The sequence below is a fragment of the Pithys albifrons genome, chromosome 10, assembly GCF_047495875.1.
Source record: "Pithys albifrons albifrons isolate INPA30051 chromosome 10, PitAlb_v1, whole genome shotgun sequence".
NCBI lineage: Eukaryota > Metazoa > Chordata > Aves > Passeriformes > Thamnophilidae > Pithys > Pithys albifrons.
In genome coordinates, this window is record NC_092467.1 from 27,902,365 (window position 1) to 27,923,144 (window position 20,780).

At 40.2% G+C, this 20,780-nt stretch overlaps 1 protein-coding gene across 7 annotated transcripts in view; it reads right to left on the reverse strand.

The window, feature by feature from the left end:
* The window catches only part of TUT4 (terminal uridylyl transferase 4), a 43,365-nt gene that overhangs the window by 18,205 nt on the left and 4,380 nt on the right, over positions 1-20,780 (reverse strand). For 3 of the 7 annotated variants that reach the window (XM_071565560.1, XM_071565562.1, XM_071565564.1), the window contains exons 2-13: positions 16,552-17,230; positions 14,701-14,864; positions 11,045-11,161; positions 8,860-9,037; positions 6,642-6,730; positions 5,403-5,454; positions 4,759-4,828; positions 3,761-3,887; positions 3,183-3,302; positions 2,598-2,819; positions 2,273-2,447; positions 235-959 (exon numbers count right to left, since the gene is read on the reverse strand). In XM_071565560.1, coding sequence (XP_071421661.1) covers positions 235-959; positions 2,273-2,447; positions 2,598-2,819; positions 3,183-3,302; positions 3,761-3,887; positions 4,759-4,828; positions 5,403-5,454; positions 6,642-6,730; positions 8,860-9,037; positions 11,045-11,161; positions 14,701-14,864; positions 16,552-17,116 — 2,604 coding nt within the window. In that variant the 5' untranslated portion in view covers positions 17,117-17,230. Of the gene's footprint in view, positions 1-234; positions 960-2,272; positions 2,448-2,597; positions 2,820-3,182; positions 3,303-3,760; positions 3,888-4,758; positions 4,829-5,402; positions 5,455-6,641; positions 6,731-8,859; positions 9,038-11,044; positions 11,162-14,700; positions 14,865-16,551; positions 17,231-19,270; positions 19,368-20,780 lie in introns of those variants that run through there. The other 4 variants (XM_071565565.1, XM_071565559.1, XM_071565561.1 and 1 more) reach the window with 3 other exon arrangements.

Consider the following 20,780-nt stretch of genomic DNA (forward strand, 5'->3'; position numbering starts at 1 on the left):
GACAAAACCCAGGATTTTTTTGTGTGTGTAAATCAAAAAGCTTTGCATACGATGGGGACAACAGTCCAGCTAGTCCAAATGGGGCACAGGTTGGTGTTTTCCAGTCTCGATTAACAGGTACTCTACAAAGGCCATTCCTAACACAGACCCAAACAACCTCTGGGAGAATCCAGCCCTCCACTCACCCTTAGCTGAGCGATTGAAAAGCAACACGTGAACAGCAGCGCCGCTTACCTTTCCTGAAGTAAAAATAAACTTATCGAACACATAATGCATTTCCTGTGTGGAGAGCCTGCCTTGCTGCTGGGGCTGCCCCGCTGTGGCGCAGAGGGGCGAGGTAGGAGGTGTGCCGGGGGCCCGCGGGGCCGGCTCTGAGCCCGAGCCCTGCCTGCCCTCGGCATCAGACAGGTCAGTGCTGGAGTTCGTGTCCTCGGGATGGTGCTGGCTGCAGCCACAGCGTGGGCTGAGCTCGCCCTCAGCGACACACACTGAAACCTCCAAACCCTCCCTCTCTTCAGGTGATTTCTGCTTTACTTCACAGCATTCGTTAGACATGAGGGATAAAGCTTCTTCTTTGTCCTCGTCGTAACTAGAGTCCGATGTTGGAAGGAGCAGAGAGTCCATGTCCTTGGAAGTGCATCTTTTGGCTACAGCTTCTACCACCTCAGTACATTCAACTTCATTCTCTGGTATGTTACACCCACTTCCTATATTTTGTTTATCTACATTTTCCCCTTGTGGAAGGCAACAGTTTGCTACAGGCTCTTCAGATCCTGTGGATTTCTTATTATTAACTTTCCCTTTTTCTTTCTTCTTGGTATCTGGCTTGGATTTAATCCCATCTTTACTTTGTGGACATGCAAAATATTTATATGCTGTCCTAAATCGCTCCAGGATGTACTCAAATACCATCTGGCTATTCAGACTTCGTGCAACATTCCTCTTTAGTGCAAAAGGATCTAGGAAGAAAAGAAGAATAATAATTTCATTAGTAATCTTTAACTTCTGCATTTCACAAAGTAGCTGAAAACCCTAAGTTATTATATGGCAGTTAAAAATAGATTCTTATATTATAATCCAGAACTGTATTTGGTATAGTTAGAGAACGTCAGGCCCACAAGATTCTTCCAGAATTCTTCCATACCAAACACACTCACATGCAGCCATGAATGGCTGGCTATCATAACCCATTCCAAATAGTGTTCTTTAAAAAGAAAACCGAGGGTATATTGTACATTATAGTATGAGCAACTGCTAAACTAGAAATTAAAATAAACATACAAAGGCAAAATAAAAATAGGCCTGCTGTAACCATTTTTAACTCTACTGAAGGTTTTGCATTTCCCTTAAGACTTTCGTTCATACAAATTAATCCCACCAGCTTTCATCTTTGCCCTTCCTAGTGATTTCTAGATCAAACATGTTTTCCAAGCAAAAAGAGCACCTGCATAAATGCTGTAAGTTTGCCTGGGAAGTTATTACCAAACTGAGATTCTGCTACTTCATAATTTCAGCTACTCAATATTAAAAAAAGGCAAAAAATAAAAAATAAAACAACAAAGCAAACAAAAACAACACAAAGAGGCCAACAACAGCAGGTGTCAGAAAAATGGAATCTGGGTTTTTTGAAATTATTTCCTGTTTCTTCCTCAATAATTCGTCCTGTCATCTTGCATGCCATATATTGAATAAACACTACTCTAATTTACTCTAATTTAACTCTACTCTAGCTAAAAGTGATTGAAGAAAAGAATTAGGAGAGGAAATTAAAGTCACAGGAGTGATCTCAAGACCCACTAGTCAATATATGCCTCAACAAGTCATTGCTTTTCTGTTTTACTTTTCCTTCTCTCTGTTCTTGTACCTTATTGACTCATCCTTCAGTGTACCTTTAGTACCTCATTCTCTGTCTGTATGATTCTCTTTGTCCTCTCCATCGCCTCAAGTGTTACAGATAAGCCACTTCAGCAACATCTCTAGAAAGTGTTCAAAAGTCATTATTTATGCTTTTACAAAAGTATCACCTTACATGGTTTCTTTATTTCCTCAAATACCCAGTTTCTCTGTTCTTAAGGCCAATGAAGAATGCCATGCATTGCTCTGTGACTCTCCCTGTTTTTCTCAACAGGAAAAACTTGTCTTTAAAAAGACTAAACAGCAGACAAAATATGTATTAAAAGACACTTATTGTCCAGACTCCCTGGTAAGTGTGAGGTAAATCAAGGTGATAGTGCAGGATGAGCAGAGACCTGGCTGGGCAGGACTCTCCTACCTTCGATGGCTATTCGCCTTTTAGGCCAGTTTTTATTCTCTCTGGTCAAGAGCTCCTGTACCCGTATGCTGATGACATATTCCTCCAGAGCAAATTCCAGTGTGTAAAACTTCAAAAGTTCCAACCACAGCTGCCCCAGCGAAACTTGGTGAGGGGTTTTGAGTGCTAAGAGAGACTGAAAAACACAGACAAGAATGCTCAACTGCAGTAAGAAATCAATATTCCCCTTCCTCCCCCTTGTTCCATCCAGTGTCAATGTTTAAAGGTAGAAAAATGGGGATAAGAGATAGTGAATGGTTTTCAGTGAAACAAAGCCATGACTTACAATCCCGTGTTTCTCCTTTCCATTACTTTGGCTGTCCACTTCTGAGCTTGCTGCCTTCTTGCCACCACCCTTTTGTTGTTCAACTTTAGCTTTACTTTCTGCTCCAGTGGAGTTTTTGGCTGCCCCATTTGGTGGAGGTTTGTACTCCCACCGCACAAACTCTTCATCCTCTACGCCCTTCAGCTGGTGGTCGTCAGGCCTCTTCGAGTCAAAGCCCTCAATCTAACAACAATTAAAGTGGCTCTGAAACAAGACTCTGTGACACGTACAACCAACAGTTTCCACCAAAGGTAACACTGACAAGTGTGGTATTTGTACCCCTCAAGAGCAAATGGTAGCAGAGGAACAGATTCAGAGAACTAAAGAAGAAAATAACTGCCTTTTGTCTAAAATGCAGCATGACACAACTGCACAGGCTACAGCAACTGCCTTTTCATTTAAAAAGTTTTCAGAATCATCAAGTGTCACCTGTGTGAGGACGAAATACCAATGCATTTTACTTACAATCTCCTTGGACAATCAAATTCTGAACACAGAGATAATGGCAACAAATTAACAAGGTTACCATATTACCAAAGAACTTACCCAATTGCCCAAATAGGATGGTAAAATACGTGGTTTTCTTTGTTGCAGAAAAAATATCACCATTAAGGCAAAGGAATATGAGGGAATTCCACCTTCAGCCTGACAGTCAATGTGGCAGAGCTGTAAGAGAATAATTATTTTTCTGATGTTAACACCAGCATTTTAATTTATGATCTATTATAAAAGGACAAATACTAAAGAAATGTGAGTAACAGACAGAAAATCCTGTATCTCAGAAACTGCAGCTGTCATGCCACGCCACATACAGACAAAATACAAGCTATGGGAACTCGGACAGTGCCTTAAGTTATACTATTTTATTGTGCATTATTTTCTTCAGTTTCACCACATTTTGTTACTATGGGACATGTTTATGCCTCTAATTTCAGCTCTCAGGTCTGTGTTGCTGTGCAGTGGCATCTCATGTAGGGAGATGGGGTGAACAAGTGGCATGAAGTTTGTTCTACATATTCATCTAACTTACACATACGATCATGTGATTTATACATTACATTATTTGTAGTACTTAAAAAGGAGAAATGACCACCATAAGCACTGAGGATAATTAAATAACTTACCCTAGCCCAGTAGCGGAAAGCCAGAACTAAGGGAATGAGGACAGGCTCCAGTTTCCCCAGTGCAGCCAGCAGGTCAGTTGTAAGGCAAGCCACATCATTCCTAGCACTCACTTTACATGTCAAACCACTGGAACAGCAAACATAAAGCAGATAAAGGGTTATCACTCTGTGTGTACAGATAATGCTGGAGGTATCACACCCACCATAATAAAAACATGCATCAGTGTCTCCCTGAAGTTTTTAAACAAAAGCTACAGAGTATAATTACATTTTCTTTACTATTAACTCATCTAGAACATACAGAACCTCATTACAGCTAAAAATTTAAAACAGCATTAAGGATTTGCTCTAAGTTCTGCCATTACTTAATTGTGCTACCTTACACAATTCAACCTCCAAGTATATTGTCCACATTCCAAACACTGAAACAAGTACATTAATACTCCAAATATGCTGCATATTAAGAGTTGGTTAAGTCCACAGAACAGCTCTCTAAAACCTTTCCTTTTGCTTCTTAGAATAATTATTTCTATCCTCTTACAAACACAGGAAAAGATATGTCCACCCTTGTTGCATTTGCTTCCCCAGAGTTCCAGTCAGTACCTCCAGCCAGTCAAGCAATCCTGTTTCATTTTGGAGGTTGCTGATTCTCAGGAATTTACTGAAACTGTCAGATGATGTGTCCTTTCTGGCAATGTGTGTCTTCTAAAATGTTTTTAAAGCCTTGGCTTAAACTGCTGGCAGCAATTTTAAATAACAACTGAAAACCATTCCACTTTTCCCTTAGTTAACTCCAAGCAGAACAGATATTTTCAGACTCCTACAAGCACAAAAGCTAAGGCAGCTTTCTCTCCTGATCCCATTTTCGTGTATGAGCAATTCCCTCTTACCAGGAATGTTACAGAAATGCTGCTTGTCAGCAGTGCAGCCAATCAGCTGCTGTAAGGAGCATAATAGAAACTGGGATCTCCTTAAAACCCCCCTTCAGTGACACACACCTTTTAACATCTTTGCAGAAGACAACAGGAACTTTGGCATGGAAATCTGACTCCACATCTGAGTAGACAGCTAAGCAAGGAGAAAAAAAAAACATTCTGTTTCAAAGTTTTTTACAGTTTTCCCAATTCTGTTTTTAAAACCATTATATTTATACCATGATTTTTCAGTACAATTCAAATTAAGTGCTGCATAGCTGGCCAGTAAACAGTATTTTCTGGTTACTTTTTGGTGCTCACCATCACTATCACACAGCCCAACTGCTCCTGACAGAACGACGACGCTACAAGTCTCAGAAGGCTTGTAAAAATTCTCACTTGTGTTCATATGCCAGTGGAAAGCAGCTCTTGAGGTTACTGCTTATCATTCCTCCCACAAAAAGCTAAACACTTTTTGATCTGGCATCTATTGCCATAACTTCTGGCAATCTGGACTGGACTAACTGGGCTGCCATTCCCTTGCTGAGAGTTCTCATCTCTCATTCACACAAGAGCTGGTATTCATAAGAAACACATTCATAAGAACAGCTCAGATACTTTGCCTGAAAACTAATCCATTTCTTTTAAGTTTACAGAAAAACTAAGCATAAACACATCTAAGCAGCAGATGGAATGTTCCATAGAAATGAGATGCAACTATAACTCACCACTGTTCTTCAAGATCTCAAGCACCTGGATCAGAACATCTGGCTGACTCATCTACAATGACAAAATCAGGGCAGGTTACATTAGTCAGACTAACCTATTTTATTTTACACTTTATTTAAATCCACTCGGGTTGCACAGTCAGTAACTATGTTCTTTAACAGAAGTGAAATCATGTGTCAGTGTTAATGAAAAGCTGACTGTGTCTGTCTGCACCATGGGAACAGGTACATAAACCTGTCAGCCAGCTTTCCTCCAGCCTCCAGCTTTTCCACCAACACTTCTGCTCCAGGTCCCTATTACCAGACTCCATAAAGTTAAAACAAAACATTTGCCATACACTCGACAATTTCAATGTCAACATATGCCACTAGAAATGCACCACCACAGAATTTAATGCCAGTGCTTTCCTCCAAGGGTTTTTAAAGGTTGTATTTTTTAAGCACGTTTATTTTTCTCCCCAGAAATCAGCTGAAATGCTGTTTCAAAGATGAGCATAAATAAGTCAAAGAAAGGCTAAAAATTAGCAGCACCTTTGAGCTTTTGTGAAAAAATTACATATGCAACTGTTTGAAAAAGGGCTCAGTTCTGCTTCCTGACTGCAGGGTCATTTCAAAATGCCATGTGTAAGTGTGTACCCCGAACAGGTACCTTGAGTTTCACTGTAACACCTACAGTGAAAAAACAGTAAGTTCAGCAGTTGTGCCTCTAACAAGAACGTGCTGCTAAAATCACATACTAACCATGAACCAACAGCTTCAATAAAGGTAAATTATACTGGTCTGCAGGACTTTTGTACTGTGAACTGTAAACTGGGATGTGATATTTAATTGCAAGTGACTAAACCATAAAAGGAACAAATGTCACTTCTAGCCCCAACTTTAAAAGGGGGGGAATCAATACCTACAGGAATTTACAGTCTGAATCATGATCCTGTGGAAGTACATTTATTCAGAGCTAATTATTTGCAAACTCCTTCAATGCTTATTAAAAAAAAATAGAGAAAGGCCAGCATGAGATTGTCCACAAAAAATCCCCAAACAAACAAGAATTGAAGTTACCTAATAAGCAATGAAAACTTTATCCACAGCAGAGCTGACACCAAATCAAAGATCAAATGCTTTGTAATGTTCTAACACCATATGCCCAAAGAGAACATTAAAGGCAATGGAATAGAAATAAAAGTTGATGGTCTTGATCTAAAAAACAGTCTTAATTAATAGAAAATAATATGCACACACCTTGGGGGGGAATTTGATATCAATGTTAACATCACTGGTCTTGAAAGCGAATCTGGTTAAGCAGGAGCCATACATCCTCAGGGAACAGTCTGGGGAGAGAAACAGCAGCATTTAACAGCCAGTTCATACATTTTTCTCACTGGATGAGGCATACCCTGCTTTAGACGCTGCACCTCACAAGTGGTGCTCCCAGATGGGGGAACACTGAGCCCCTTTCTCTCTCCTGTGAAGGTCAGTCACTTCCACAACACACCACAGGAAAACTAATCATTCAAACACTGTAATTACCAAATGGCCAACATTTTGCAAGCTGTTTTCACGTTCGTGTTTTGTGGGTTGGTTTTGGGGTTTTTTTTTTTGCAATGTGGCTTTAGTTCTGTTTGTTTTTAATATAAAACTACACATGTAATAGTAATAACCGTCACCATCCCAGTGCAGGATTTTGTGAACAGCTTTTGTTAACCACAGCTCGCTCCCACTGCAGCAGGGAGCCAACTCTAAAGTTCTCTGGTGCCTCACACCAATCTGTTCATCTCATCAGCAAGTTCCTATGCACAGCTCATTCTGCAACATGCACAGAAAACGTAACTTCAGTACAACCCCAGGCAGAGTCCAGGATCCATTCAGTGGCTCTGGAGTTAACACACCTACCTGCAAAGCTGTGAACACATTCAAACTGATTAGAAAGCACCTACTCAGAAATAATGTGAGAAATGTCATTCCATTCCATAAATGATAATTTATCCCATTTCATGATACACTTTTTGTAGATGAAAACTTTCCTATAATATCTATTAGGGTCTCACATAAATCACCTGAAAATGGAGACTGTTCTCAATCCCTCCCAAATCCAACACCTGCTCAAGAGGGTCACCTAGAGCAGGCTGCCCAGAACTGTGTCCAGTTGGATCTTTAAAATCCCCAAGGGTGGAGAGTCCACAGTCTCTCCAGGCAACCAGTGCCAGTGTTCAACCAGCCTCGCAGCAAAGAGGCTTTTCTTCTATTCTTAGGATCTTTATGTGTGTCCTGACCAAACTCTCTCCATCAGAAAATTATTCTTCAGAGAAAATAAGTCTTACACACACATAGCTTCAAACAAAATCTATTTTTCACTGCTTAGAAACCAGTCCTCTCAAAATTAATGGCCGTATGGTTAATAATAATAACAATATAATGATTTGAAATTATTTCCAATGGCTTTTCACAGTAGTAACAATCTTTGCTTAGTTCTAATGTGAGCTCCAGAGAAAATCACACCAGAGCACCCCATGTTCTCTACACTGTCCATGAATTCAATTTTTCCTAATTTACAACTTAGGGAAATACATTCACTAAAACATAGCTGGCTCTGAAAAGGAGAATAACAAACTGTTATTTACTATTACAGACTCCCTTTCCACTATTTCTGCACCTCCACAGAAGCTCATCAGTCCAAACAAGTCAGTCAGGCAAGGAACAGTAAGTTTTTCTGAGCATTTATGGTAAAATGTTATGTAACAAAGCTTTGTCTTGTGCTAATATACTGTCAGTGGAAAACTCCACCAGAACAGCAGTTTGCACAAGGAGCCAAATCTACAGAGCCAACAGATGAGCAAACCTCTCACCTTACAGGCCCCTTCTATTCAGCACCTTGTGTGTAAGTACATATTTAACAGAGGCCCTAAAACCAAAGCTGACCATCCTGCAGCTAAAAAAAGCTTTCTTACTCCTGCACTTTTGTAGAGCAAAGGGAAAAGAGAAGGTATCTATAAAATAAAAGAAATAACACACAGTTCCAATATGGATGAAATAAAAAGTTTGAAAACTTTGGTAATGAGATTAATATTTGCCTCTGTTCAGTGGCACTGAACACCAAACCACTGTTACCATAATGTCAACATCAGCACAGCTCCAAAACCTGCTCTCAAACTCCCACTGTATTAACTGAGGGAGATGATGGGAAATCAATGCACAGAAGCAAATGCCACATATTACCTTGTTGTTATGTGATCCCATCACTTTACAGAGGATCAATAGCTTCAATAAACACAAATCAGAAAGAAGGACAAACAAACACCGTCATATTTTCCTCTTTTTATCCATGTGTTAATTCCTTTTAAATCAACTATATATATTAACAATGTACAATATCAAAATATTTAACCCCAAATTCCCCATGAATGAAGGTATCAAAATAAAGAAAAACTTTCACCTAAAGAAAATGCATAACACTGAATACCTGGTAAGGGCTGCTGAATAATTTTCTCCATCTCCTTTACAATTTCTTGGCGAATCCTGAAGTCCTCCTCTGAGATGCCTTGCTCATGGGCTGCCTCAATGAGGGTGAAGCTCAGAGCAGCCAACTGTGCAGGCGAGGGGGGCGGGAGGGCCCGCAGCTCATTCTCCTCTTGCTTTTCCTGTAATTATTGGATGGCAAAAGTAGTAACTGATATTTGAAGGAAAAAAAGGTTATCTCATAATATTAGAACACACTGTTTGTGTTCTCCTATTTAGATGGTGTGCTGACCAAACGCTTCCAAAGACAGGAGCTCAGCCTGGCCTAACAAATCCAGCTGTGTGGCTCACAGGAATGGCAGCAGATGCTCAGGGTTTAACACAGGGAGTGTTATTCCACAGCTGGCAAGTGGGGAGGAAATCTGCTGAATTCCATTCCTGAAACACATTTTCTGACAGTTCTGAAACAGAATTCATCCAGGAGAATAAAAAGCTGTAATTGTTCCTACGTAATAAAAGTAACTGACCTACAGAGGTCACACAGATTTCTTCAGAGTGGACTGTACTTTAAGAAGAGGTATCAGAGGCATAGAAGGTATTCCTTGCTCCAAGAAATTTCTGTAAGTTCAGTCACATTGCTGCTTAAACAGCTGGTGCCAGAAAGCACTGGGTTTAATGCATCTTATCCAACAGCAAGAACATGTCAGATGCACCAAGTCATTCAGGACTAAGTACAACAAACCCTTGTTTCATAAATTCACCAACTGAATGAAATGTGTGACTGACAACAGAAATAAGCAGTAATCATAACACACTAAGAAAACACAGTACAGTATGAAAGTGTTTGGTAGGCTGCACCTCTCAACTCTCCTGTTCTTCTCTGAACAGATTTAGCCTAAGAAAGAATATGGGCATTTTTAAAAGGCTCTGGGTTTTTTTATGTCACTGCTTTAGGATTTTTCTTGAGTTGTGGAACGACAGCTGCTCCTGAGCTTATTTGACAGCCATGTCCCTCCTAGGGCTGGAAAGAGGTGTAGTTTATGACGCAAGACTCAGCTACACTGTATCACTATAATGTGGCACAGGACAAAGTGTTAAAAATTGAAACTGCTCCCTGTCCTCCAGAGTTCCATTGGGGGGCAAAGAAACATTATTCCTCATTCTTATCTTCATGCCCAGATGAAAAGCACGGTAAAAAAGTGGTTTTATATCAAACATGGGGCTGGTTCATTGTTTTTTCCATGATGCAATTTAGCAGACAGTAAGAGAACCAGAATCTTCTACCAACAGTCACTGAACATAACACAGAAAGGTTACTCTCTGAGATAGAATGGATTTCTGTCATCCAGAGCTCTCTAGGTGATGACTTGCATACATTATGGAATTAGAGCATTAACTGAAAACAGGACTGTGGTAAGAAATACATAGGAACAGGAGAAAAGTAATTTGACTGAATTTTGGGGAATGGTTGTAGGAAGAGTAATTTCACCTATTTAAATCACAAACTCAACATACTGGGGAGTTTGCAGCTCTTCACCAGTACTCACAGGAGTGGGCTGGCAGGAAAATCTGTGCACCTTTTACTGCATTTCATGCAGGTAGCAGTTCTTTGGAGCAAACCAGACCACCATAGTGTCTGACAAAGAAACCGCCTTTCTCTTTGTGAGCCTTACAACTGTTTTTCATATTAAACACATTTATAAACACAAGGAGATGATGAGTGACTCAGGAACTCAATCCTGTAACCTCTAAACTTCATAAATTACACTAAGTAAAAGAAACAAAAAAACCAGCATTCCCAATCCCACCTCCAGTCCCTGGAGGTGTTACTATCAATGACATTATTTTGGGGAAAAACCAGGAAAACTAAATATATTTCTATATAATATATGTATTTCTTGCCTAAGTTACCTTGCATTTTGTTACTAAAAGGAGGATGAACTGCCCACCACTCAGAGACACTAATTCAGAAGCAATGATCAAAAATGTTCTTTCCTCTCTGCCTGAGATCATCAAGCCCTTCCCCTCAAAGAGAAAACTGAAATTTGCGGATCTCTGCTCAGCACACAAACTTTCACCTAAATGAACATGATCAAAGAAAACAAACCACATAACAAAACAAGGTATTTTTTAATTTAAAAAAGGGGGCGGGGGAGAAAAAATAGCCAAAATCTGATTTGTTAACTTACCATTATGTTTTTCTTGTGTCGTTTCTCTTTAATATGCTTGTGAGCTCCCTGGATATTCTCAATGTGAACTAAGCAGAGCTTGCATAGATACTGACAGTTGGTGTATTCTGGGGAGCGCTGGGGAAACAGGGCCAGAGATCAAGAGATAAAGTTTCTGCCAAGAGTGCCTGAAAAACTCAATTCTTAGAATAATAAACTGCATTTAACAATTATGTAGTAACACTTTTAATGTCAAGGTGCTTTGCAAACATTCAGTAATCTTCAAAAAACATGGAGAAATGGTTTTGACCTGTAGGACAAGTGGGGAAAGCAAGGACAGGAAGTGAGACAAGCTGAGTATTACACTTCTCAGCACATTTCAGTGAGGTAAGGTTAAGACTGAAGAGTTTATGCTTCCTAAGACTGACCTAAAAGCCAGTAAGCCACTCCCCTCTCAGCTCCAGCTGACACTAACTGGATTTATTAGATCTCAGTGTTTCTCTGATGAGATAATGGCAGTGTTCACCCTGCTCCTGACTGTGTGTGCTGCCAGCACGTGGTGGGGTCTGGCAGCACATCCCCAGCACACCTGGCCAGGGCTGCAGGTCCTGCCCCATGAAAAGGGGGACTGTGGCCACTCCCTGATGGTGCTCTGGGGGTGGTCTCTGACAAGGGTCATGCTAGTGCAGTTTGATGGATCTGAGATGCTCAGAACTGGAGAAATGTGCAGAACAAGAACCTTTTTGTGCAGACAGGCTGAGAGAGATGGAGTTCAAATGGACAGTGGCCACCTGGGAGACCCCAGTCTGCAAGAAGCAGCCAGAGCTCCAGAGGTGATGGGGAAGGAGGGAAATCACTGTTTTCCTGGGGAGCAAGAGAGGATGCCATGGAGTTCATTCAACCAGGAACCAATGAAGAACTACAGGACTAAAAGGCAGAAAAGTGGAAGGGTTATTTACAAATATCCCCCCTTTAGCTGTTTCATCCTGCAGTTGTATTTTCTAACCCTACTTGGCATTTTCATCCTAATTCTATTACACCTATACTTGGTAAAACCAAAAGGTATATTGAAAACACCAGATGCTTAAACAGGGACAGAACAATTAATGAACAGAGAGCACCATTTTAAGACACTAAGGAGGACCACAGATCAGTTAAACAAATTTCAACTTACTGTATGGAAAGTTAAGGCACTGTTAAACTTGGGCAGGTTTTTCCACTTACTGAGTTTGATCTTTTGCTTTTGGAAAAAAAAAAAGTCTGATACTCTCCAACTGCAGAGTAAATATCAACTTAAACTAACATAGTCATTATGCTTTTGTTACTAATTCTCCTTACACTTGTTTTCTATGAGACAAATACCCAGTAAGATGAAATTAGACATCCCTTTGGAAAACAACTGATACTTACATTTGGGTAGCTCAGAAGATTCAAGTATTTGATACCTGATGACTAAACTGGATGAAAAATATTTTACTACTCTTCTTTAATAAAATGAGTACCAGCAATAAAACTATTTTAAAACCTTGTGTACTTCTTTACAATATTGATCTGCTATATGTCAATAGATGTTGATAAAAGGCTGAATTGTGTAACAACTTTTATTTTGCCTTCATTGTAAAGGTTTTTTTAATCCTCTAGTTATGCTTAACTCCAATGAAAGGGGCAAGAACTCAAAACAGCAAGACCAAAAAGTTACAGATTACTACTTGTGTAAAGACAGATGTATCCAAGTACACCAGGCCTCATGAAATTTGTACTTGGATATTCAAGGAGCTATTTTATAACAGAGCAGTTGTATTTTAAAGAATGGGAAGGTTCCAGACCACTAGGAAAGAGAAATTTATGAATATCTTTAAAAGGCTAAAGAAGATGAGCCAGGAATTTAGAGACTAGTCAGAATTAGCATTCAGAAAAATACTGTAATAAATTACTAGTAAGTACACAGGGAAAAAATGACAACCTGATCTGCTACAAACAAATTGCACTAACCCAATCTTAGTGTTGCTTTTTTAAAGATAAAAGTCACAGCGCTTGAAGAAGCAGCAGCAGATGCTGTATCTTGAATTTTATGAAGTTTTTGTCACTTGTCATAGTATCAGTCTCAAAAGGAGACCATAAATACTGTTTAAATGGAGAACAGTGAGGTGAGAGCCAAACTGCTCAGAGAACTGTCCTCAGATACACACACCTAAAAGCACATGCCAGGTATTTGTCAGCAGAGGTCCTTGTGGGGCAGAAATACCCACATCTTTGTTGAGGGCTTGGGAAATGCAGCAGAGGGTGTGTTACAAATGTGAAAGGCAAACTTGGGAGAGGATACAGAAGATATAAAATGACAATTCAGTGATCACAACAAATTAGAGAAACAGAATCATAGAACTGATTGCATTGGAAAAGACCTCCGAGATCATCAAGTCCAACCCTTGGTCCAGCTCCAGTCCCTTTACCAGATCATGGCACTCGGTGCCACGGCCAATCTCACTTTAAAAACCTCCAGGGATGGGGAATCCACCCCCTCTCTGGGCAGCCCATTCCAATGTCGGATTACTCTCTCTGCAAAGAATTTTTTTCTGATCTCCAACTTAAATTTCCCTGGTACAGCTTGAGCCTGTGCCCCCTTGTCCTATTGCTGAGTGCCTGGGAGAAGAGACCAACCCCCACCTGGCTGGAACTTCCCTTCAGGTAGTTATAGACTATAGACAGTGATGAGGTCACTGAGAATAAATGAGAATAAATAAGATGCCTCTAAATAATTCCACAGCAAAGTGTCATTCATCCTTAGGGACTGCCAACTGCAACAAATCCAGGGCTGGGAACACCTGATGGAGCATTCCTTAAGGAAAGGTTGTGGGGACCATTGCTGATCAAACTACAAGCCAACACCCATCCTGACAGATAGAGTTCCCTCTTTCCATGCAAGGCTTCAGCTGGAGTGGCATGTCCAGTTTCAGGTACCAGAGACATGATGGGTGTCTGCAGGAAAGTAACACAAATGAACCACTAAAAATGCCCCCAAGACCAAGGAACAAAGAGAGTCTAAAGAAGGAAAGAGTGCAGGAATGGTAATGATCTTCCAGTGTGCAGAATGGTGTAAAAAAGAAGTAATAAACTTATGGTTATTCTCCTAGGACAACACAGGAGGGATTAAAATACTAAAAGAGACACTTGAATTAGACATTAAGAAAAACTTCTGCGTTGCCCACACTGGCTTGGACTTTCATTTCACTGGAGATAATTATTAAGAGCAGTTTAGATGAACATTTTTAAGAGCCATATCCAATACAGGTGACTGGGGCTGGGGAGAGGCTGATATCCCAAAGATAGCAAAAGGTTCTTTTGCAATCTGTGTTCTGAGCTTCCACGGAACCAGACTTTCCAGAAAATCCTATGTAAATAATGGAACTGTAAACCTTTAAGTCTGCAGAATTAAAAAAATACTATTCTACAAAGGCTACATGTCCCACCAGAGGAACCAAAAGTTTCAATTCATATCATCTGCCACAATGACTGACCAGTCAACTACCAGGGATAAATCTCAGACTATAAAGTGACTCACTATGAAGAAGAAAAAGAGGCAACAGGCTGTAGCAGAAATACCACTCAACCAAAACATGGTGATGATAATGAAAGAGGACACACATTTTCTTCTTTATCTGATAAATAACCCAACCTACTTTTTCAAGTCGGGAGATATAATCTCTTTCCAGACGTTCCTCAGCTTGTTTCAATCCCAGTTGCTGTTCAACTGTCAGATTAGATTCATCAATAACACCAGTGTTTTCTAAATAATCTGCTTCCAAAGTATGTTCTTTTGTTGATTCAGAATTCTTGGTTTTACCTAGAGAAAGAAACAGTTACTCTCTCAGAATAACTCAGAGAGGAAAAGTGAAAATTAAATAAAAGCCAAAAACAAATTAGAGCTACATTCCAGTTTTTTTTCCAAAGGCTGCCCAAAACCACCTTAAATGTTAGAATCTTTCCAGTATGTTAACCAGTATTTTGGAGAGACTGCTGAGAGTAGCCTGCTAACTAAGAGTGCTATCAAAAAGAGAAGAAGAAAGAGTAGTTTAATTCTCTGTTTCAGTCATAACTTCACAGTCTCTTATTAGGGGAAAAAAAGGGCATGTTTTGTCATGCAGAACAGAGTATGCAAGATCCTGATGTCCTGCTGTAACAGAAATAAGAAATATTAGGCATGAAATTATTTTACACAGCACATTTGAAGGGAGCCAGTGACAGAACTGCCCTAAAGCCACTGACCCACATGCCCTTACAGGGTCAGTCACCAGCATTCCAGGCCCTCAGTTTGGAAGCTGCTGGAGCTGCACCTGAGCAGGGACACCTCACCACCCACAGCTCTGGAACGCTGCTGCTCCCAAACACGGGCAGCTCCACGGGGCCAGTTCCTCCAGATGCCTATGGATTGGTCACAGGGCACTGAGCTGCACAAACATCTACAGCAATTTTTTCCAGTTGTTTTCACATAAGCAAAAGTGAGGGTTATTTGTGTGCTGGGTTTTTCCTTTTTTTTTTCTTTTTGTTTCCTTTCAGATGAGATCTGTGTCCCCAGACCAATGAGGAATTAAAACTGGATGGATTTCCAAGTCCTGGTTTTCCAGTGACAGATGGTCCCCACAGTGTATGATGGGGGTCTACAAAGAGCTGGCTGATCACAGGATGCTGCCACTTCAGCTTGGTTTTCCTGTTCAGTTTTATTAAGATGGCTAAAAAAATGTGCACTTTACTATTTTCCTACTATTTCCACACAAACAACTGCTGCACAGGCAATATTCACAAAATTGCCTGTAGCTGTGGGAAGTACTTCAAACAGAAGGTCTGCACTGGTGTGGTATCTTAAACCAGCATTTTTATTAAAGAAAAAATGGATTCTGAAAAAGTGTGAGAAATTCTGAAGTATGGAATTAACCTGGTGAGACAAAGCCTGATCAGGATGTTTAATTTTGACATTGAAAAATATGCATAAGCTCTGCACACTCATAAGGGTAACTGCTGATGGATGATACATATCCCACAGCTTCCTAAATCAAAAAGCCATCTGCTAAAACCTATTTTAAACATTTTTAATAACCAAAAGTGCACAACAGTCATAGGATAAAAAAAAGAGTATTTTCCCTCTACTTATAATAAAGAACTTTTCTTGCTGATTTTTCCCCTGATCTCTCTGAAAAGCAATAATAACTGGCATTTCCATAAGTGGCAATGATATTATGAAGGGTTCCCCCTTCAAAAGGCACTGTATTCACAAAATTGCCTGAAACCCACACACACTAAGTAGCTTATAAAGATGTTTAGGTCTCAGGCATAAGAAAAAAGGACAGCTATTATCATAATCTCTTGTTCTCCAAGCAAAATGCTTGTATTAACAGTATGTTCTCTCCAAATGAAACCAGCAACTTACTCTGTGTGAAGAAAATATGTGAACAGAAACATTTCAAAGCCCTTTTCAGACTGCTCCAAATTGCACCAGAAGAAAATGGAATAAAGCAGTGTTAAATAATACTCACTGAAGTCATCAGGCTTATGTTCCATTTTCCTCTGATCTGCAGCAGCCTTAGCGGGATCCCCACCAGCCTGATCAACACCAGCCTTGGAGGCAGGAACTCCCAGTGGATTTTCCAGCACCAGTTTCCCTTTCTGTGGAGCTGCTGAGCTTTCCACACCGGCCCCGTTCCCTGGAACAGGGGAGCCGGCAGCGCCTTCTCCCACTGGCTGAGCCTTTGGCTGTTTCACGTTTTCCATCGCTGATGATAAATTAGAAAATTTTTTTGCTTTTCCATGACTTCGATCCTGAACGTTTGATCCCATATCTTTAGTTCCAGGAATACAACTATTTACTTTGCATGATTTACTTTCTCCTTGTTTTTCAGGACAAACATCATTTTGTTTACTCTTTTTGCTGCTATTCCCACTTGGAGAACTTCTCCCAACATCCTTCACAGATTTGTCATTTCTATTATGTTTATAATTTTGATTAATGGTAACTTTGACTGATTTTCCCTCCTCACAGACAAGACGGACAGACTTCCTTGGGTCATGATTTCCATTCTTTGAACTCTTGGCCTCTTCCATTATAGTGAAGACCTGCTTCTGCTGCCTCTTGAGACCACCTGAAGTGTGATTCTTCAGCAATGTGCAGCTGATTTTAAATCCTCTGTGCAGGCAAGGATCGTAGCTGATTGTCTACTGAAGAAATAATTATAACACATTTTTAAATTGAAAAAAAATTAAATTAAAAGAAAAAATTCACTGTAGACAGCACAGTGAATAAACTCCTCTAAAGGAAGGGGTAACTACAAATTATTATAGGAAGCATATTCCCCCCACAGGCATAAGTGAATTTCCAAAATACATTCTGTATTAAAGTAAAACTCATGAAAATTTTGATCATCCTGATTTGTATTTTAAAAAGGAGGGGATATGAAGAGACAAAAAATGGCAGAACACTGTAAAAACCACTCAGTGATAAACCTGCCAACAGCTTGCTTTTTTCTTCCCTTCCTATTTCTGGCTTTCTGAACAAAAACAAGAACGAAGATGTCTGTAAGAACATTGGAAAAAAAATTAACACATCTAAAAAATCCCACTCAATAAACACACAGCTCAAATTAGCCACTAGAGAAAACTAATTCGCTTCCAGCAAGCAAGTTCCATTTTATTAACTGATTTCAAAATGCATTTAGAGATATGATGCAAAGTATTAGTAATAAACCTGACTGATCACCTGCATCCACACTCAGCAAGTTTTTGACACGTCCAACTCTCATGTAAGTCAAGTGCCAACAATTAAATGAGACTTTGCTTAGCAAAGAAACCCGACAAACAGTAAATATTTTGTTTAGCTGAAGATTAACTTTACTCATGTAAACCTCAGAGCTTTAGGTGATATGTCATCATCTGAGCTCCCTCTTGGCCACAGCTCAAAGGCTGTACTTCCAACAGGAAGTTAAGCAGGAGTAAGTGGGTCTGTTAGTAAGGAATTACTCTTATTTATATAGACAATGAAGGGGGAGAATCTGTAACAAGAAATTGGAATTTGTTTTTCAATAACCCTGAGACAGCAGGTAAAAATTATGAGAAAGAAGAATTAGACATAGAAGAAAATAAATTTCGTAAAACTATAGCAAGGTATGGAGAGCAGAGTTTCTCTCTTCCCTGTCCAGCTGCAGATTTGGTAGATAAATGAATGATCCATGGAAACATCTGGTCTTCAGAGACCCCATCAAAACAAGTAACTCATCATTCAGTGAAGAAAAGGAATAATAGGAAAGTCTATAAATTACAACTATTAAAACTATCACAACGTACTTTTGTATTTTAATAATAAGAACCAGAAGCAAGAATCAGACTAAAATGTCTGCTTAAAAACCACAAAAACCTTTCTGAATATTATCAGTATAAAAAACTAATTTTTTTTCAGACTACATAACATAGTTACTACCTCTCACTTTCAAGAGACACAAATCAGAATACACTTCAGGACACAAAGCACAGACTAAAATGGTTATCTTAAGTCTCTCTTGAGATAATTGGAAAGACATATTATCTTTCAAAAATGAAAGTCAAAGAAACAAACAGAACCCACAAGAATTTTCCTGAGGCTGATGTTAGCACCACAGTATTTAGTAAAATACAAAACCTGAAAAAAAATGTGTATTTCCAAATTTGTTCCAATGGCTAAGTATTTTATCTCAGAAACACATTTAGTTAACAGTGTAACTATGTCCACTGACTGCACCTGGCTCTTGCTTCTAGATCCAAAACCGAGCAGATGAAACAGTGTTTGCCTCAGAACTGCAGCCTCTTTCCCACACCATTCCTGTGACACAGAGGTAGGTTCCTGCTCCAGGCCCAGGGTGGGGAGAGCCCAGGGCCCCCCTGGTTGGCTGAATTCCAGTGACTCCAGTCCCTGAGCAGAGAGTAAAGCTCTGCCCCTATGGATGGGGAGCTGCTCCAGCTCTGTACGGGATGGCACTGCCTTTAACTGTACTGTGGCTCTGGGGTTTTTAATGTCACCAAAGAGAAAGGAGAGTAGGACTTTTCAAACTCCAAACTATTTCTAGTGTTTCACTTGCTCAGCCTCAAGAGGAGGAAGAAGCATCCAAACCAACAAAAAGAAAGCCACACACACACACGGGATCAGCTCCATTTCTGCCACCCACACCCCCCACACACACCGAGGGCCAGCCCAAACCGATCCCCTCTCCATCCAGCGCGGCTACTCACGGGCACTGCCGGGGCTGCTCCTTCCTCCGCATGAACCATCCACCCCGGGACAGCCCGACTAAAGCTGGCACCGGGAGCAGGAGGAGGAGCACGGCCGGTAATGACAAACAACGCGCAGGGTGGGGACAACTCTGTTGGCACCACTTCCACACTGAGGCTGCCACGGAACTCCGGCAGGGCAGGAAAAGGAGCCTGGTTTGCTCTGCCTCTTGTGTGTGCCAAGGTGCTGGCGCTGGACCCGGATTGTGAAAGAAGGTTTTAAAAAACCCACAAAAATTATTCAAATTATTTTATCCATTCAATAAAATACACGGTTACATATTCAAAGAGAATACATAATCTTTAACCAAATGTATGAATGTGATGGGAAAAAACTAAGGAGACTCTAAGGAAAAACTAGAACCCAGCTAATAAACTGAGTATTGTGATGATACCACACATCAAACCCAAGTAGCTAATGTTAAACAACACAGACATATTCTTTATTCCTGACAAACACACAGAGGTCATGACATTTCACAAGAAAAGAATATTTTGTACTCCACAAAAAAGTTAAAGAGAATCCAAAACGCAAGTGCAATAATAACATTGGTGAATTTTGGTGGGGTTTGTTGGGGGGTTTTTTGCCTCTTCCTCCTTTATTCTTACTCTTTAATCCTGAAATGATTGAGCAAACACAAAATAATTTAAACTGCTGCACATACACGATATACGACCAAATTACCACCTCCCAAAGAATTGCAAAGTAAACCAACTAATGAAATTTAACGTGAGAAACAAAGAGACCACTCCCAAACCCAAGAGGGTCTCAGAAAGATTCCCCTGTCAGATATTGGCCATCTACATAGGAGAGAGGGGAGGGAGGGAGAGGGAAGAGGGTGCCTCTGAAAAAATAACATGGTTGGAAACAAAACACTGGAGTGGAGTGAATCAGTGCTGAGGTGGCATTTTTCTAGAAACCTGGATGGCACAGGCTCAGGCCATACCAAATTGCCAGATCTGGAATCAAAGAATTTTTTTCCCAGACAGGCTGGCAACAAAACCAGAGCTACTCACCTGTGCCTGCAGAGTGGGGTGTGATTAACCTGCTGAAAGCATTAGAGCACATTTCATTTATTCACTACCCTGAGTTCTGGGGGACTTGTTTCCCTTGCTTTCGGCATGCACAGTGCCAGGTACTCCTCTGAAATCAAGCCCAGCTCTTGACTCTTTTCAGAAAAATAATCTGGCTGAAACACAACAGCTTGAAGTCAGACAATATACCATCTGACCTCAAGCTCTGGAAAATTATTAAATCTATACTTACCTAGAGCAACCAAATTAAAAATGTTTCAAATCCGATCAGAATTAGCTGTAGGCTCACGAAATGAAGGAGGGAGAATGTTTCACTTTCATTTCTGCCCGTTTCAATTGTTTCCTCCACTTCTCAGACTAGCATTAGAAAATTCTACATTTGAATTGCAAAATCTCAGGGTAAGGTTTACTTCCAAACTGGGGGGAAAAAGGCCAA